At 38.2% G+C, this 15,223-nt stretch overlaps 1 protein-coding gene across 1 annotated transcript in view; it reads right to left on the bottom strand.

Moving 5' to 3' along the window:
* LOC127655921 (lamin-A-like) overlaps nt 1-9,491 on the bottom strand; it is a 30,153-nt gene extending 20,662 nt beyond the window's left edge. The window contains exons 1-2 of the mRNA XM_052143991.1: nt 8,949-9,491; nt 7,354-7,720 (exon numbers count right to left, since the gene is read on the bottom strand). Coding sequence (XP_051999951.1) covers nt 7,354-7,700 — 347 coding nt within the window. The 5' untranslated portion in view covers nt 7,701-7,720; nt 8,949-9,491. The remainder of the gene's footprint in view (nt 1-7,353; nt 7,721-8,948) is intronic.
* Between the last annotated feature and the right edge of the window lie 5,732 nt (nt 9,492-15,223).

The following is a 15,223-nucleotide window of genomic DNA, read 5'->3' as shown; positions in this document are numbered from 1 at the left end:
TGCTGCCTTAAACTTCCATTGGGTAGACAAAGAAAGAACATCAATAAGAATGCCTGCAAGCAGTTAAACTATTCAATAAGCACAAGACAGAGACCTCCAGACCTTTGGAACTAAAACCCAGAACTCTACACACCATACCACGCTGTTGACACATCTCAACCATGGCAAAGAGACATCCCAGGTTTAGAGTCAGCACAAAGGTAGGCTGTCTCCAAACTGTTCAAGTATCCTTAGGATGTGATGTCGATTATGCATACCAATTTTCTTTTAAATCCGACAATGCATTTAAAAGATATACAAGTTTGTTTTTTTTTATAATTAAATATGGCAGAGAGGCAGTATGGCCGATATGGGACACTCTGGTATTTTTGAAGTCCACATGAACCAAGCAATCCGTAGACATTTACTCACCCTCACTGTGGAAAGTCATATTGGTTTGGAACAACATGAGGGTGAATAAATTATTAAAAAATGTTGGTTAACGTTCCCTTTAAGTAATAGAAGGGATCTTAAAACGTCAATACAGAATTTCCCTATTTAACATGAGATGCTTATGCCAGTTGATATTCGTGAGTTTAGAATAGAAAACAGAACTGTCCTAAGGCAGTGATCAAACCAAGAGAAGAAAGGGATGGAGAGGGAGCGTAAGAGACAGAATGAGGCTGCTCCCTGTTAAACACTCCTTCTGTAATCAATGAATTCTTCAGTGAGAAAAGGAGAGAAGGATTTCTATTCAGATGCAGTTGGTGTGGTGAACATAATGCTATTTAATCTGCCTTAAGTCTTTTAAACAAACAGGTTTATGTTAAAGCTGATAAAAGAGATTTGAGAGTGTGAGACAGTTAAAAGGGTGGAAGGGACAAAAGCCTAATAAAAGAAAGTCTTGTTTTATTCCTTTTAAGACAGGACATTCCAGAACTAAACATGAACTACTATAAAAAAAGAGTGGTTCTCTATGTAAGAAACAGATTTTCTCAATGTCATCTGGCACTTAAAAAAAACACACAAATTAGGTGTAACTTTCATCGGTAGACATTTCAACACTCACAATGCCACAACAACACAGGCATTATCTATACTGAATTTGGCATGTGTGACATTCAGGAAACATGTTAGCAGCATATGATAAAGTGCCCATTTCAATGTGTTTACTCTGATAATGTAAAGCCAAAGACAACAGGAAGATACAACTTGCACTTTAGACTTCCATGCAAAAGTGAAAAATCTGCCAATGAAACAAGAAAAAGTACAGTTATATTCAAGATGCATTATCATTATCTGGTAACAAGTCTTATGGTAATAGCTCATCAACAAAATGTAAATTCTCTTTTCATTTATTTACTCTCTTGCAATCCCAGATGTGTATGACTTTCTTTTTTTTTTTTTTGCAGAACACAAATGAAGATTTTATGAAGAATATCTCAGCTCTTTAGGTCCTTGCAATGCAAGTGAATGGGTACCAACATTTTGAAGCTCCCAAAAAATATAAGTCGTAAGATCTGGAGTCGTAAGATTAATCCATACGACTCCAGTGGTTAAATCCATGTCTTCTGAAGCGACATGAAGTGTGGATGAGAAGATGATCAATAATTATGTCTTTGGTTTTTGGCGATTCACATTCTTCATGTATATCGCCACCTACTGGGCAGGAAGGAGAATTTATAGTAAAAATTGATTTAAATATTGATTTGTTTCTCACCCACATCTATCATATCACTGTTTTAAGGATGTTTATATATTTTTACTGGAAAACAAGACACTGATTAAGAATATTGCGAGTTGCTGTTGGCAGGGTGGAGTGTCTTTGTTTGGACGTCTTTAGCACGTCTAACAGTATAACCTTAAACTGCTTAGTGTAAGTGAGAACAGGTATGCCAGTACATGGCAAACATACAATGGAGTGGGAGGCAGGAAATGACTCACCAGTCCAGGATAATATTTTTCTAAGCCTGAAAATTGGCAAATGTCTTCTGTTTGTTCTGTTTGCCATAAAGCAATGTACGTTTATGAAAATGTAGTCCACAAAATCAATAAACGTTCCCCCACTAAAATGATTATTTAATTCTTTAGTGCTTTACAATGAAGTCCAAAAATTCTCAACAAAGGGTTTGATATACTAAAGATTGTAGAATGTACAGAATGATGAGTATGACAGACTGTGTTTGATAAGTTTGTTTCAAATGTTCATAAATGGAAGGGCATCCCTCACAACACTGACTACACAATGGCAGAAGAGATAAGGACAGTAAAGTCATGCAGAGGCTTAGCTTGTGTAGTGCATATAGGAAAGACAATTGGTTAATTTTACAGTAATAGATAGCCTTTTATATCAATCAATGCTCTAATCTTTTCAAAGGTGTATTTGAACTAATTTATCTTAAAAAAAAGTTTACAAATACAGTTCATACTGATTACTACACAACCACAGCCTATTTGATAAATGATTGCATGTGTGGGGATTCAGAATACACCTGGAAACATGTGTAGTGTCAAACGATGTGAAACTACTTTAAATACAGGAATGAGATTATCAATTTTCCTTAATGGAATATTACATTCAAATGTATTTTTAATTTTATTCTTCTTCCATGTAACCAAAAATGAGACATTTAGAAAGATGGCAGGCAGCTCTTTACTTTTAAATATCCTCTTTTTGTATTCTAAAGAAGAAGAAAAAAATATCTTCAAATCTCTTTAAAGGTCTTTAGTTAAACAGACTAGAATGTACCGTTTTGTTATAGGCTGATTTATAACCCAGATTAGGTAATCTCCATGCCCTCTGACATTACCATCTGCACTGCATAAATGTACAAACAGGTGATATGCAGCATTTTAAATTAAATGTAAGTGATGATTATATTCTGGTCTTTTTTAGCAGGAACTGAAAGACTAGTTTCATCTGCACAGTCTCCAGCTGTACTCATTCCACACATAAAGCCACGGACCACATACTACTACACTGCACCTGTCTGAGAGTTCAGACTATGAGAGAGAGACACAGACACACGCGCGCACACACACGCACGCACGCACACGCACACGTGTGTACAGTCTTCTGTCCGGTTATAATCTCTACAGCCAAATGTTGTTCATTGGAGCCCTCAACAGTATCCACAAACACATGTACTGTACACTGACAATGTACACACACAGATGCACAAACAGCTTGTCTGCTGTCGGCCAAAGCTGTGATCAGTCTCTGTTAGATGACCCAGACTGATTCACAATTCAACAACTCAACAGACTAAACATTTAAATTCCCAAACAATAACCGTAGTCAAAGTTTGTAAGTAATCACTTTACAACAAGTTACTTTATGTAACTCTGGGAGGAATTTTAAAACTTTGACATTCGTCTTAGTTCATATGCAACAGATACAGTACATTGTATGGAATCCTGAACTAAACCAAAGAGCACATTTGTAAATAATAAGCGTAAATCCATTTAATATGTAGTTGTAAGGAGGTTTTTCTTGGTGACTTAATACCAAAGTACACTTTGGTCAGACGTGAATGCTAGTCGTCTTTGAACAGGATGAGTGATGCAAATTTCATCATCAGCAGAGTGCTCCAGCACTAAACGCGAGGGGCCCTGTTTTTCTAACCATGCAGATTCTGAAGACGTAGTACGCGTTTGCCCAAGGAATTATTTGCAATAATTATTGGTACCTGCATTTGTATAGCTCAAGTTTTAAGGAATAAAGACATCTTCATGAGTCAAAAGTCATGAGAAAGAGTCCACTATCTCACAGCAGTACAAGTGCGCCAGCGCTAACTTCATGAGAATGCACGCACTGTAGTCAAATGAAGTATAGTTTGAAAGGTTGAGCTTTCGACGGTATGCCGACGCGAAGCATTCATGTAAAAACTGAAGTCTACTATGGACTTTGCCTAATGCTTGCTAAGCTAGGCCTATTCTCAACTGCCTATCCTGGCATTTGCAAATAACATGTAATGCACAAAATAAGTTTCAACAATAGTTATTTCCAGCACCATACAGTGTGTTCCGAAAAGTATTTTGCTCTTATCAAGAAACAGTTTTCCATTCTATAGGACTCTTTGAGGTTTCTGAGCTCTTAAAAGTACCAGTGTACTAAAGTAAAAGTGTTCCAAAGAACTACACTAGCGAATAAAACATTAATTGTGGAACTTAAAGTTTATCCTATAGCATCATGCTGTAAAAACAGTTTGGTTCTAATAAGCCTTCAGTCACGTCAGTTAGCAAGCATTTGCACTGAATGATAATGTAAAGTAATTGCATTAAACCTATGGCAATACAATAAGACTATTGTACCATTGTGGACATAAGCCTTTCTTCATGAAGTGAGGTGTTAATGTCAGCGTAAACAGTGCTTCCCCCAGAGTTACTTAAAGCTCATGAGTCACCACTCAGTCTAGTCAGAACCCTATCACACACCCTGGCAGGACTGCATGGTTGCTGTGGAAACCAAACACTTCCAAACAACTCTTCTTCAATGAGTGTACATCAATCTGCAAGCTCACAGAGAGATGAACATTTACAGGAAGACATCTGAGGGCTATTGATACACTGGGACACAAAAACAGATAATCCACTTTTGGCCCCTTCCCCTAATTATTGGAGCTTGATAATTAGTAGTGCTTGACTTCTGCTCATACCCCTAGAACTGATGGATCTTTTCTCTTCATCAATATAAGTACTGCAGTAATGCGATATAATGTGAGGCATATTCCACTGATTACCAACTTCAGAGTTCATGTCTGCCTTTAAAGGTTCATAAATTACCATTAAAAATAATTTCACCTATGAAAAACATTTATAGGATAAAGTCAAATAAATGTTCACATCTGTTTTAATTTTATTAATGGTATCATTATATTACTGGTATATATATTGTGCTGGAATTTATGTTGTCTTTGTATGTTTTATATGAAATCTACCTTAGCTTTCACCATTTATGGGTCTGTTATTCTAGCTTTATTTCCATATGGCTGATACGTGTTGATCCCAGGACCTTGATGTGTGTTTGTAATTGGACCACACCTCTCACCTACAGTAAACACGAGCACTGACTATATATACAACCATAAAGACAGCAGGATAGAAAACATTCTAATTACAATTACCATGGCTAAGTAACAATTAAATCACAATTCTTCCAAATAAACATGTACATAAATATCACCAGTGGCTTTGAAAAAATCTCGAGTTTCTCTGATATCTGAAAAGCAAACTGTCATCAGACAGTAGCCTACAAGTTGCATGGTAATTAAAATAAATTTTATACTTAAAGTTTCTTCTTCTTTTATCTGAATATCTCTCTTACATAATTTTATCTGATTTTAATTTTTACAAAATATTTAATTTAGTATAGCTGGAGTATTCTTATAGGTTACATGTGACTACATGTGGAATAATTACTTTTTTATATTATGTTATTTGTTGAAAACTACAATTCTTATATGAGTGAGTGATATATTGATTACTACAATTCCCATAGTTAACTATTTCTGGCAATGTCACACATTATGTAGATTTGTGACATTCCACTTGTGGGAGGTTTCCACAGAAAACATTATGATTTGCAGATTGCGGTTCCATTGCAGACAAAAATCAGTGTTTCCTAATTTATTGGTTAAGCCTGCATGTCATTTAGATGTTATCTATCTTCTTAAATCATGGATAAACTTTAGACAGAAAGCATAAAAAAAAGGAATGTAAATGCAATAAACCAGACGCACTAAACCTATTGTAAAGGGCGTGGTGACAAACCCAACTTACATTTCCCAACCAAACACAACACACACACACCCACACTCACACCTCTCATACCTGAGATGAAGCATGCTAACTGAAGAATGTGCCAAGGAAAGTGTGTGTGGTTTTTTTTTGTGGATGAATTTAGAGACATCAAAGCACAACTTTTCTAATAAATCCACTAATTAACAATGAATTAAAAACATGTACAATTGTTGGTCTATGTACGCATGCAGACAGATATCTTTGGCATCTCACAGTTTTTCAGCATCTAATAATCACGTTTAAGACAATAAAAATAAATTAACTTTTAAAAACTTGTCTCTGTTGTGCAGTTTTTTAGTGCAAGAAACCATACCATATAAGAAATGGATTTTATTGGGTGGACCCTAAACCGGCATAATTACACAAGCTTACTTCAGACTAACAAGGCAACTAATCATTCTGAAAATCCAAGAAAAAGTTGATTTTGAAAATATGTAGTTTTGCATATCCCTAATCAATTCCTCTTATTTCAATATGACATTATAATCTGTTGGACTAATAGATTATTAATGCCATTAACATGCTGCAGGAAATGCTGGATATGAATCAAACAGACCAAAATACTGAGCTGTCAGCCTTGGTGACAGGAGGAATAAGCAGATGCAAAGGGGAGTAAAGTGCCATCATAGTTCAGCTAAATTTAGCAAAGGACTAGAATGTGATCCCAGGGGTCAGCACCGCTCTGCTCCTAAGGGTTAATCTTATCTCCTGGATGTGTGAAAAATACATTTCAGAGAGGAAGAGAGACCAAGTCCAAACATCTGTCATTGTCTGCAGTTCTTCTGAGTCACGGTTCAATGCATCAGCAAAATGCACCTGAGATCAGCACTGCTCAGAAACTCAAACTGGTGGAATTAGTATAGGTTTTTTGGTGGAATGAGTCATATTTATTGCTGATATTGTGAGAGACTGCTACAGCCCAAACTCCAAATTCTGATTAACTCACTGGAGTAGCACTGATTTGGTGGCGTTGTGACCCTGCGCATCTTATCACGTGGTTTGTTGAGCGCATTACCGTGGAAACATAACACGTGTGGAGGCTTCAAGCCATCCACCGCACAACTCACCACACTCCCCACCAAGAGTGAACTACATTATAGCGGCAACAAGGAGGTTACCCCCTGTGACTGTACCCTCCCTAGTAACCGGGCCAATTTGGTTGCTTAGGAGACCTGGCTGGAGTCACTCAGCATGCCCTGGGATTCAAACTCGCAAACTCCAGGGGTGATAGTCAGCGTATTCACTCTCTGAACTACCCAGGTCCCTGGGTCTCCACACTATTTGACCAATGAATTTAGATTTTCATGACATTCCCTTGACATTTCCAGTTGGTGATTTCGTGATTACTGGAAAGGTATATTTAAAAATCATTTTATAATTATAATTAGAAATACATATATTCACAATAGAATTTTCCATAAACTTTAATTTATTAATTTTCATGACTTCTCCGGGCCAAGAATTTTCATGTTTATATGGTAACCCTGAATTTTGGTTTGATCTAAAATGCTACAGTATTTTTTTCAGATGATGTTTGCTGTGTGAATGTTGGTCCATGATCTGCACACATACCTTGCCTTTAGCTCCTTGTAGTCCTCTCGTACCTTGCTGAGCTCCAGCTGCAGTCTAGCTCGTTCTTTGGCCACGGAGTCCAGAGTCTTCCTGGCATCTGCCAGCTCAGCCTCATACGCCGCTTTCATGCCGCCCAGCTCTCGGCTGATTTCAGTCTCCGACTCAGTGATGCGTAGACGCAGACCTGCATTCTCCACCTCTAGAGAGCGCACCTTATCGATGTAAATTGCCAAACGGTCATTCAGGTTGCACAGATCCTCTTTCTCCTGCAGTCGGGTGATGCGGTTGGGGGACTGGATGCTGCTTGCCCCTCCACGGCTGGTTCGTTTCTGTCCTGGAGTCTCCATAGATGACTTGTACTACTGACCTAGAATTGTACATGAAGTAATAGAATAGATTAGAAAGGGGCAGAATAGGACAGAGAGAAGAGTGTAAGACAGGACAGAGTAGAAAAGAATAGAACAGAACATGACAGAATAGTATAGGACAATAAAAAAAGTTGAATAGGATAAAATAATAGAATAGAACAAAGAAAACAGAGTTGGACATGACAGGACAGAATAGAATAGGACAGAGAAAAGAGAATAGATCAAATAGAATAGGGAAAAGAGAGTAGAATAGAATAGGACAGAAAAAAGAGAGTTGAATAGGACAGAACAGAATAGAATAGAATAGAACAAAGAAAAGAGAGATGAACATGACAGGACAGAATAGGACATGAAAGAATAGAATAGAACAGGACAAGACAGGAAAGGACACAACAGAGAAGGTGAAAATAGAATAGAACAGAACAGGACAGAGAGTGTTGAATAGGATAGGACAGGACAGAAATGAACAGAATAGAACAAAGAAGAGTTGAACAGGAAAGGACAGAACAGAATATAATAGAATAGGAAAAGGAGAATATAATATAATAAAATAGAATAGAATAGAATAGAATAGACGTGTTTTAGAGGTGATATGTTCAGGCATCTTTTACAGTCACAATCAGACAGTTTAAAACTGGTTTATAAACTCATTTATGATAAATAAATATATGCAAATTTTCAACTACAACCCTCCCAGATGATCCCTCCCTCTGTTCATCAGTCTATCCACCATCCCTCTCTCACAAGTCTTACTGTTTCTGCCACACCCAACCTCTGATCTTATCCAAGTATGTTCAGTACACACATTCACTTCACAGCTCCAAGACAAACTCAAACCCCTCCTGAATAGACTAATCTGTGTCTAATCTAGCTTTTGTTTCTGAATTCACTGCAATATATCCTGGATAAACTATCCAGGCACACTCTATGATACACTCCACACATGACTGACATAGACATGCATGATATAATAGCATCCAAAGAAGTTCTCATAGATTCATAAGTATTTGTTTTGGACTGTGATGGTAATTCCCCACATAATGTCCTGAGCTCCATGTGACACTCCCCCTCAGCACAACTACAGAGCATTTATGTTTCTCTCCCTTTACAATACTAAAACAAGCTGTGAAAAACACAACCTAAAAAAAGATTTGGGCACAGAGCATTCATAATCTGTACCATCAACAACTACAAGTCAAGACACACTAATATGCCCAGTTAACTGACCTGATTGAGTGAGTTTGAGTTAGAGAAGGTTCCTGGAGCTGCTGTGTCCCGTGGAAACTCTGCAGTGTGAATGTCTGGTCTGAATCGTGCTCACAGAATCTGGCACAAACTCCCGCTGTCGTTCAACCCTCCTTTCACAGGACGAGGAAAAGAGAGGAGGAGGAGAAGTGCAAGGGAGGGTGGAGCTAGTCAGATCTCACTCAGTAAGTCCACACAAGGGAATAGAGCACTTATTGCAGCTCCATTTACTAATGATTCTTCTCTACATATTGTTTCTTATATATATATATATATATATAAAAAAAAAATCTCTAACATACATATTTCCCTCACATTTATCTATCTATCTATCTATCCATCTATCTATCTATCATGGGGGGAAAAAAAAATCAATATATAAAAAAATCCAATCAATATGTCCACATAATCCAAGCAAGACCAAATAGTTCTCTGAAGTTCCAAATGCCTCATCCAGAGAAAAAACATCCATTATCCTTCTTTCACAGAAATCCAGGATACATCCATCCCCGTTGCATGAGCAAGGCAACCTCTTTAGAGGACACACAGCATATCTTGGATTAAAACCCAGTCTGGTTTATTTATATTATATTCGAAGGGGTGGCATACTAAAAATGAATTGTCCAATCAGGTGTCTTAAAAAAAAAATGTTGCTGAGAAAATCCTTTTTGGGAAAGAAGGTTACCCTCCAATTCATTTAAACGGTACTAACTAGACATCTCTACTTCCTAGTGCATACTAGCTTTATTCCTTGTTTTTGCAGAATTGACCCTACACAGTTCTCACCTAAATGCAGGGTCCTCAGACATTTTTCCTACTAAATTTCCATTACATTTCCCTGGCTTTTTCTGCTGTTCAAGATAATTATTATTATATAAAGAATAATTTTATAGAGACATTTCTGGATAAGTTTTAATTTTGCACTGTGTGTCAGGTCCCAATCCTTATAATTAATAAATTAAATGTTCAGCCTATACTTATTAATGTCCAAATGTCTCCAATAAGACAATATATATATATATATATATATAAATCGCAACAACTAGCTAAAGAATAGAGTAATATCTATATCTAGTCAATTAAATATTTCAGTGCAGAACATAATCAGAAAACATTAACTAAATAAATACATTAACTATTGTAATTTATATTCACTATACGTGTTTTCTGTGACTTTTTCATGACTATTTAAGGGATAGGTTACTCAAAAATAACAATTCTGTAATCATTTTCTTTCTTTTGTGGAACATAAAAGGTGTTAAAATATTTTAAGCAGAATTTTAATTTTGGGGTGAACCCCCGCTTTGTTTTTTGTTTTTAATTACCTTACCTTTAATCACCATTTAAAATTCCCTGATATTTCCAGGTTTCTAATAACCGTGGGAACCCTGTATGAATATAGGTACTGCATTTCCATACTACAAAATGCACAAGGGTGTGGCACCAGTGGGCATTGGACTATGGTTTTAAAAGATTAGGCATGGCATTCACATCAACTATATAGTGAAGTTAATAATTTAGGGCCAATCTTATTTTAATCACAATGTTCAAAATTGTTCTGGAAAAAGCAATGTGTGGCAGGCTGGCATGAGATAAAGCTAGAAGGAAAAGCACAGAGCAGCCAGCCACAGGGGCGAATCAGAGGGAAAGCCCCATTAGATGCCAGTAACTACACAGTCTGGCAGGCATGACAGCCAAAACACTGACAGTTGTGTACTACTACAGGATGAGTCCCTCTCTTCTGCCTTCTCTTCCTTTCGTTCTACTCCTTTGTCTCTGTAAACTCCTCTTCCAGTCCCATTTTCTCTGCCTTTGATTATCACACACACACACACACACACACACACACACACACACACACACACACACACACACACACACACACACACACACACACACACACAGCATTCCAACACAACAATGAAATTCCCCAGGGTAAATATCTCTCATGTCTAAGTGCTCTCACAAATATGTGGCAACTGCTGAAAGATAAAGTCACAAGCCACATTGACCCACTGCAGACTGCTCTTTTGTAAGAACATGCATACTCAGAGCTCAAGTGTAGAGAGAAACTGGGACAGATGCTGCAGCAAATTACAAGACATGGCAGATTCTAACAAGCCAACCTGCATTTTCACAACATGGATTTCAGACACACTCAATCCGGTTGTTATACTGGTAAAAGTAAAATATGTAGTATTTAGATCATTTTAATTTGATTATAAAAAGTAATCAAGAACACTATGATTAATACGTGTAACCTTTAATTCAAAATACACCACACAAAACATATTCTATTGCCTAACAAATTACTAATTACATTTTAAAGAAGATAATGCCCTTGACTCAGACAACATAAATTTGTGTAAGATTACAGGTTGTTAAAACTGTTGAGTCATGCATAAAGAATTAAGACCCAAATCTCTCTCTCTCTTCATAAACACCCCACAAAATACCGTTGCTATGGACCAGAGTAACCACGGCAGCAGATGAAATGTTAGAGCACAGGGAAATAGTGACTCACAGTTGTCGTTTCCCTAGATCGGGAAATGTTTGCAGACGTTCAAAGCTCCACCATTCTCTCCTGACTCATTCGCCTGGCAATGCGCAGATGGACTGTGAAACGCCCTCTAGTGGCCATTTCCTAAGAATTATTTTTTCCAATAATTTGTTGTAGAATGCTCTTACCCTGACTAGTGTCTGTCCCAGACAACTGATACAACACCATAACGTGGCAATGAGGATGATCATGTACAACAAAATCGAGCAAAATGCAAGCACTCCAGTTGTAATGTTCAATTCAAAGGTTTGTGTGTGTAAATACATGTACTCAAATGTACTGTCTTCAGTAGTTACATGCATGACAACCTTTAATTTGTAACCAAAATATCATACCTTTTAGCCAACAGACTTGCTTTAAAGTGTTTTAAAAAAACAGTGTGACAGAGAGAAAATGTGCCCTGTCACTTTAAGGATCTGCCACCAATCCCAAACCCGAGAAATAAAACGTCTGTTCATTTGAGTGCACCAGGGTAGGGTTGCACCATCTGTGCGTAAGGTCTCACGTAGGTTTGGACATAAAGTTCACACTAAGGGCTTAGTAACTACTAGATAGTTTGTAACTAAGTCAGTGCTTAATTTGGTTGCACCAACTGTTCTTAAGGTAAAACCTAACTAGTAGGTCATAAGCTCTCCGTAAAGTAATGCGTAGTTGCATATGACGTTTAAATGTGTTTATCCAATAAACAGCCTTGTACACAGAAGTGCTAGAAAGCCATGAACTTGAATTTGATCTTGTTATGGTTTATGTTCAAACCTTGTTTGCTCATGTAACTGTCAGCTGTAATAAATTATATCTCCATTAAAATACGATACGTAATAAAAGTCCATCCATCCATCGTCAACCGCTTATCCTGTGTACAGGGTCGCGGGGGGCTGGAGCCTATCCCAGCTAACATTGGGCGAAGGGGGGGGACACCCTGGACAGGTCGCCAGTCCATCGCAGGGCCACACATAGACAGACATACACTCACACTCACCTCCACATCCACATCCACATCCACATCCACATCTAGGGCAATTTTTTTGGAGACACCAATTAACCTAGCCTGCATGTCTTTTGGATAGTGGGAGGAAGCCGGAGTACCCGGAGAGAACCCACGCAGACACGGGGAGAACATGCAAACTCCGCACAGAAAGGCCGGGGCAACCAGGGTTTGAACCCACGACCTTCTTGCTGTGAGGCGACAGTGCTAACCGCTGCACCACCGTACCGCCCCGTAATAAAAGTAGATTTGATAAATAATAAATATAAATAATTATAAAATAAATGAGGGGTGATAAATGCATACTAATACAACAGGCATTTATTCATTTTAATATCTATCTATCTGTCTATCTGTCTGTTTGTCTGTCTGTCTGTCTGTCTGTCTGTCTATCTATCTATCTGTCTAATTCAATTCAATTCAAAATGCTTTATTGGCATGACTGTACATATTACAATATTGCCAAAGCTTGGAACACATAGAATAATTATAAAGACATCAAAATAATAAAGTATATAACTTAAATTTAAATGTACAAATTAAATTCATTGTACAAATTAACAGTGTAACAGATTACAATATCTGTGAACATTCGATACCACAGTGTTTTAACACATATATATATACATACACACACATACATTACGGAGGGTCACTGTGGTGGACAGTAGGGAAACACACTGAGGTCAGACACACACACACACACACACACACACATACATATATTCACCTGCTGTCTCTCAGGCTGTGGCACACACACACGTATCTGGCAGCCAGTGCTGCTGTCGGTCCCTCTCCTAGTAAGGTCTTTATCTGATCTATTTCTCTGTCTCGATCTCTCCTGTCCTACACTGAACACACACCCTTTGCTCTCGGGGTAACCAGCTCTTTCTGTGTCTGCCGGTCTCGATGGCTAGGCTGTGTTCACTCAGCCTGTACTTGCTCAGGATCCGTCTCTGCTTTGTGTCTCTCACACTCTGGAGATATTCTGCCAATTCATAATTTGATTTCAAAGTTCGATAGAATTGTAATTTACTTTGTGTTTTAGTTTCCTGATCCCAATGTTCCAGATATGTATTTTTAGACAGTTTGATAATTTGGTTTATTCTGATGTGTGTGTGTGAAGCAGCGCTGGTCTGAGACTGCTTAGGGTTAGTCGGGTTAGTGAGTCTCAGGACCAGCTGACTGAGGAGACTCTTTTCGGGGTTCAGTTCTTGGGTTTGTAGTGCTTTAAAATGTAGCGTTTCTGTGGGACTTGATTTTAGATGCATCCAGAATTTGAGGGATCTTTTTTGCATATTAACAATCAATGAGAATCGGCCTAATTCTGCCCTTCATGCATTATTGGGTGTTTTCCTTTGTAGTTTTAGAATCATTTTGCAGAACTCTGTGTGTAGGGCTTCTGTTGGATGTCTGTCCCATCTAGTGTAGCTCTGATCACTGAGTGGACCCCAAACCTCACTTCCATACAGCGCAATGGGCTGAATTACACTATCAAAGATCTTACACCAGATTGGAATCGGTAATTCAGTGTTTTGGAATTTCTTCTTAATTGCATATAGAGCTCTTCGAGCTTTATCTCTTAGAGCATTCACTGCCACACTGAAACTCCCCGATGCAGTGATGACCAGGCCGAGGTAAGTGTACTGCATCGTGTGCTCTAGTCCGGTGCTGCCTAGACTGAACTGGTGTCTGTGTTCCTGACATCTGGGCTTTTTCTGAAAGACCATAATGTTGGTCTTTGTGAGGTTGACTGCCAGGGCCCAGTTCTGGCAGTAGTTCTGCAGCAGGTCCAGGTGCTGCTGTAGTCCCTGTGCAGTGGGTGACAGCAGCACCAGGTCGTCTGCGTACAGCAGGAGCTTGATGTTCCTGTCCTGTAGAGTGAGTCCAGGGCCTGTAGACTGCTCCAACTGCACCACTAGTTCATTAATGTAGATGTTGAACAGCGTTGGACTCAGGCTACAGCCCTGCCGCACTCCTCTCTTCTGGGTGAAGAATTCGGTATGTTTGTTGCCAATTCGTATTGCACATTTGTTGTTCGAATATATTGATTTTATAATGTCATAGACTTTACCCCCTACACCACTTTGTAAAAGTTTGTAATATAATCCGTTGTGCCAAATAGAATCAAATGCTTTTTTGAAATCGACAAAGCATGCAAATATTTTTCCGTTTTTGGTCTGTTTTACGTGTTTATCGATTAGGGTGTGTAGGGTGTAAATGTGGTCAGTAGTTCTGTGATTTGGAAGGAAGCCAATCTGACTCTTGCTCAGGACATTGTGTTCGTTAAGGAAGTTTACAATTCTATTGTTTAAAATACTGCTAAATAACTTCCCCAGATTACTGCTCATACAAATGCCTCTGAAATTATTAGGGTCTAATTTATTTCCACTCTTATGAATTGGGGTAATAAGTCCTTGGCTCCAGACGTCAGGAAAACAGCCTGAACGAAGTACAATGTTGAACAGTTTGAGCACCGCCGCCTGCAGCTCCGGTGTGCTGTGTTTCAGCATCTCACTCAGAATGCTGTCAGGACCACAAGATTTATTACCTTTTTGGTTTTTCAGTTTGTTTGTCAATTCTTCATGTGTAATTTGGAAGTCAAGTGGATTTTGATTATTTTTAATTGTCTCTTCATAAGTTTGTAGATTTTGTTGGATCAGATTATAATTGTCATTGAGTTGTTTTGATGGGATTTCTTTATATAAGTTT

This window comes from Xyrauchen texanus, chromosome 15, assembly GCF_025860055.1.
Source record: "Xyrauchen texanus isolate HMW12.3.18 chromosome 15, RBS_HiC_50CHRs, whole genome shotgun sequence".
Taxonomy (NCBI): domain Eukaryota; kingdom Metazoa; phylum Chordata; class Actinopteri; order Cypriniformes; family Catostomidae; genus Xyrauchen; species Xyrauchen texanus.
The sequence above is the reverse complement of the archived record's forward strand: the minus strand, read 5'-3'. Positions and strand labels throughout refer to the sequence as shown.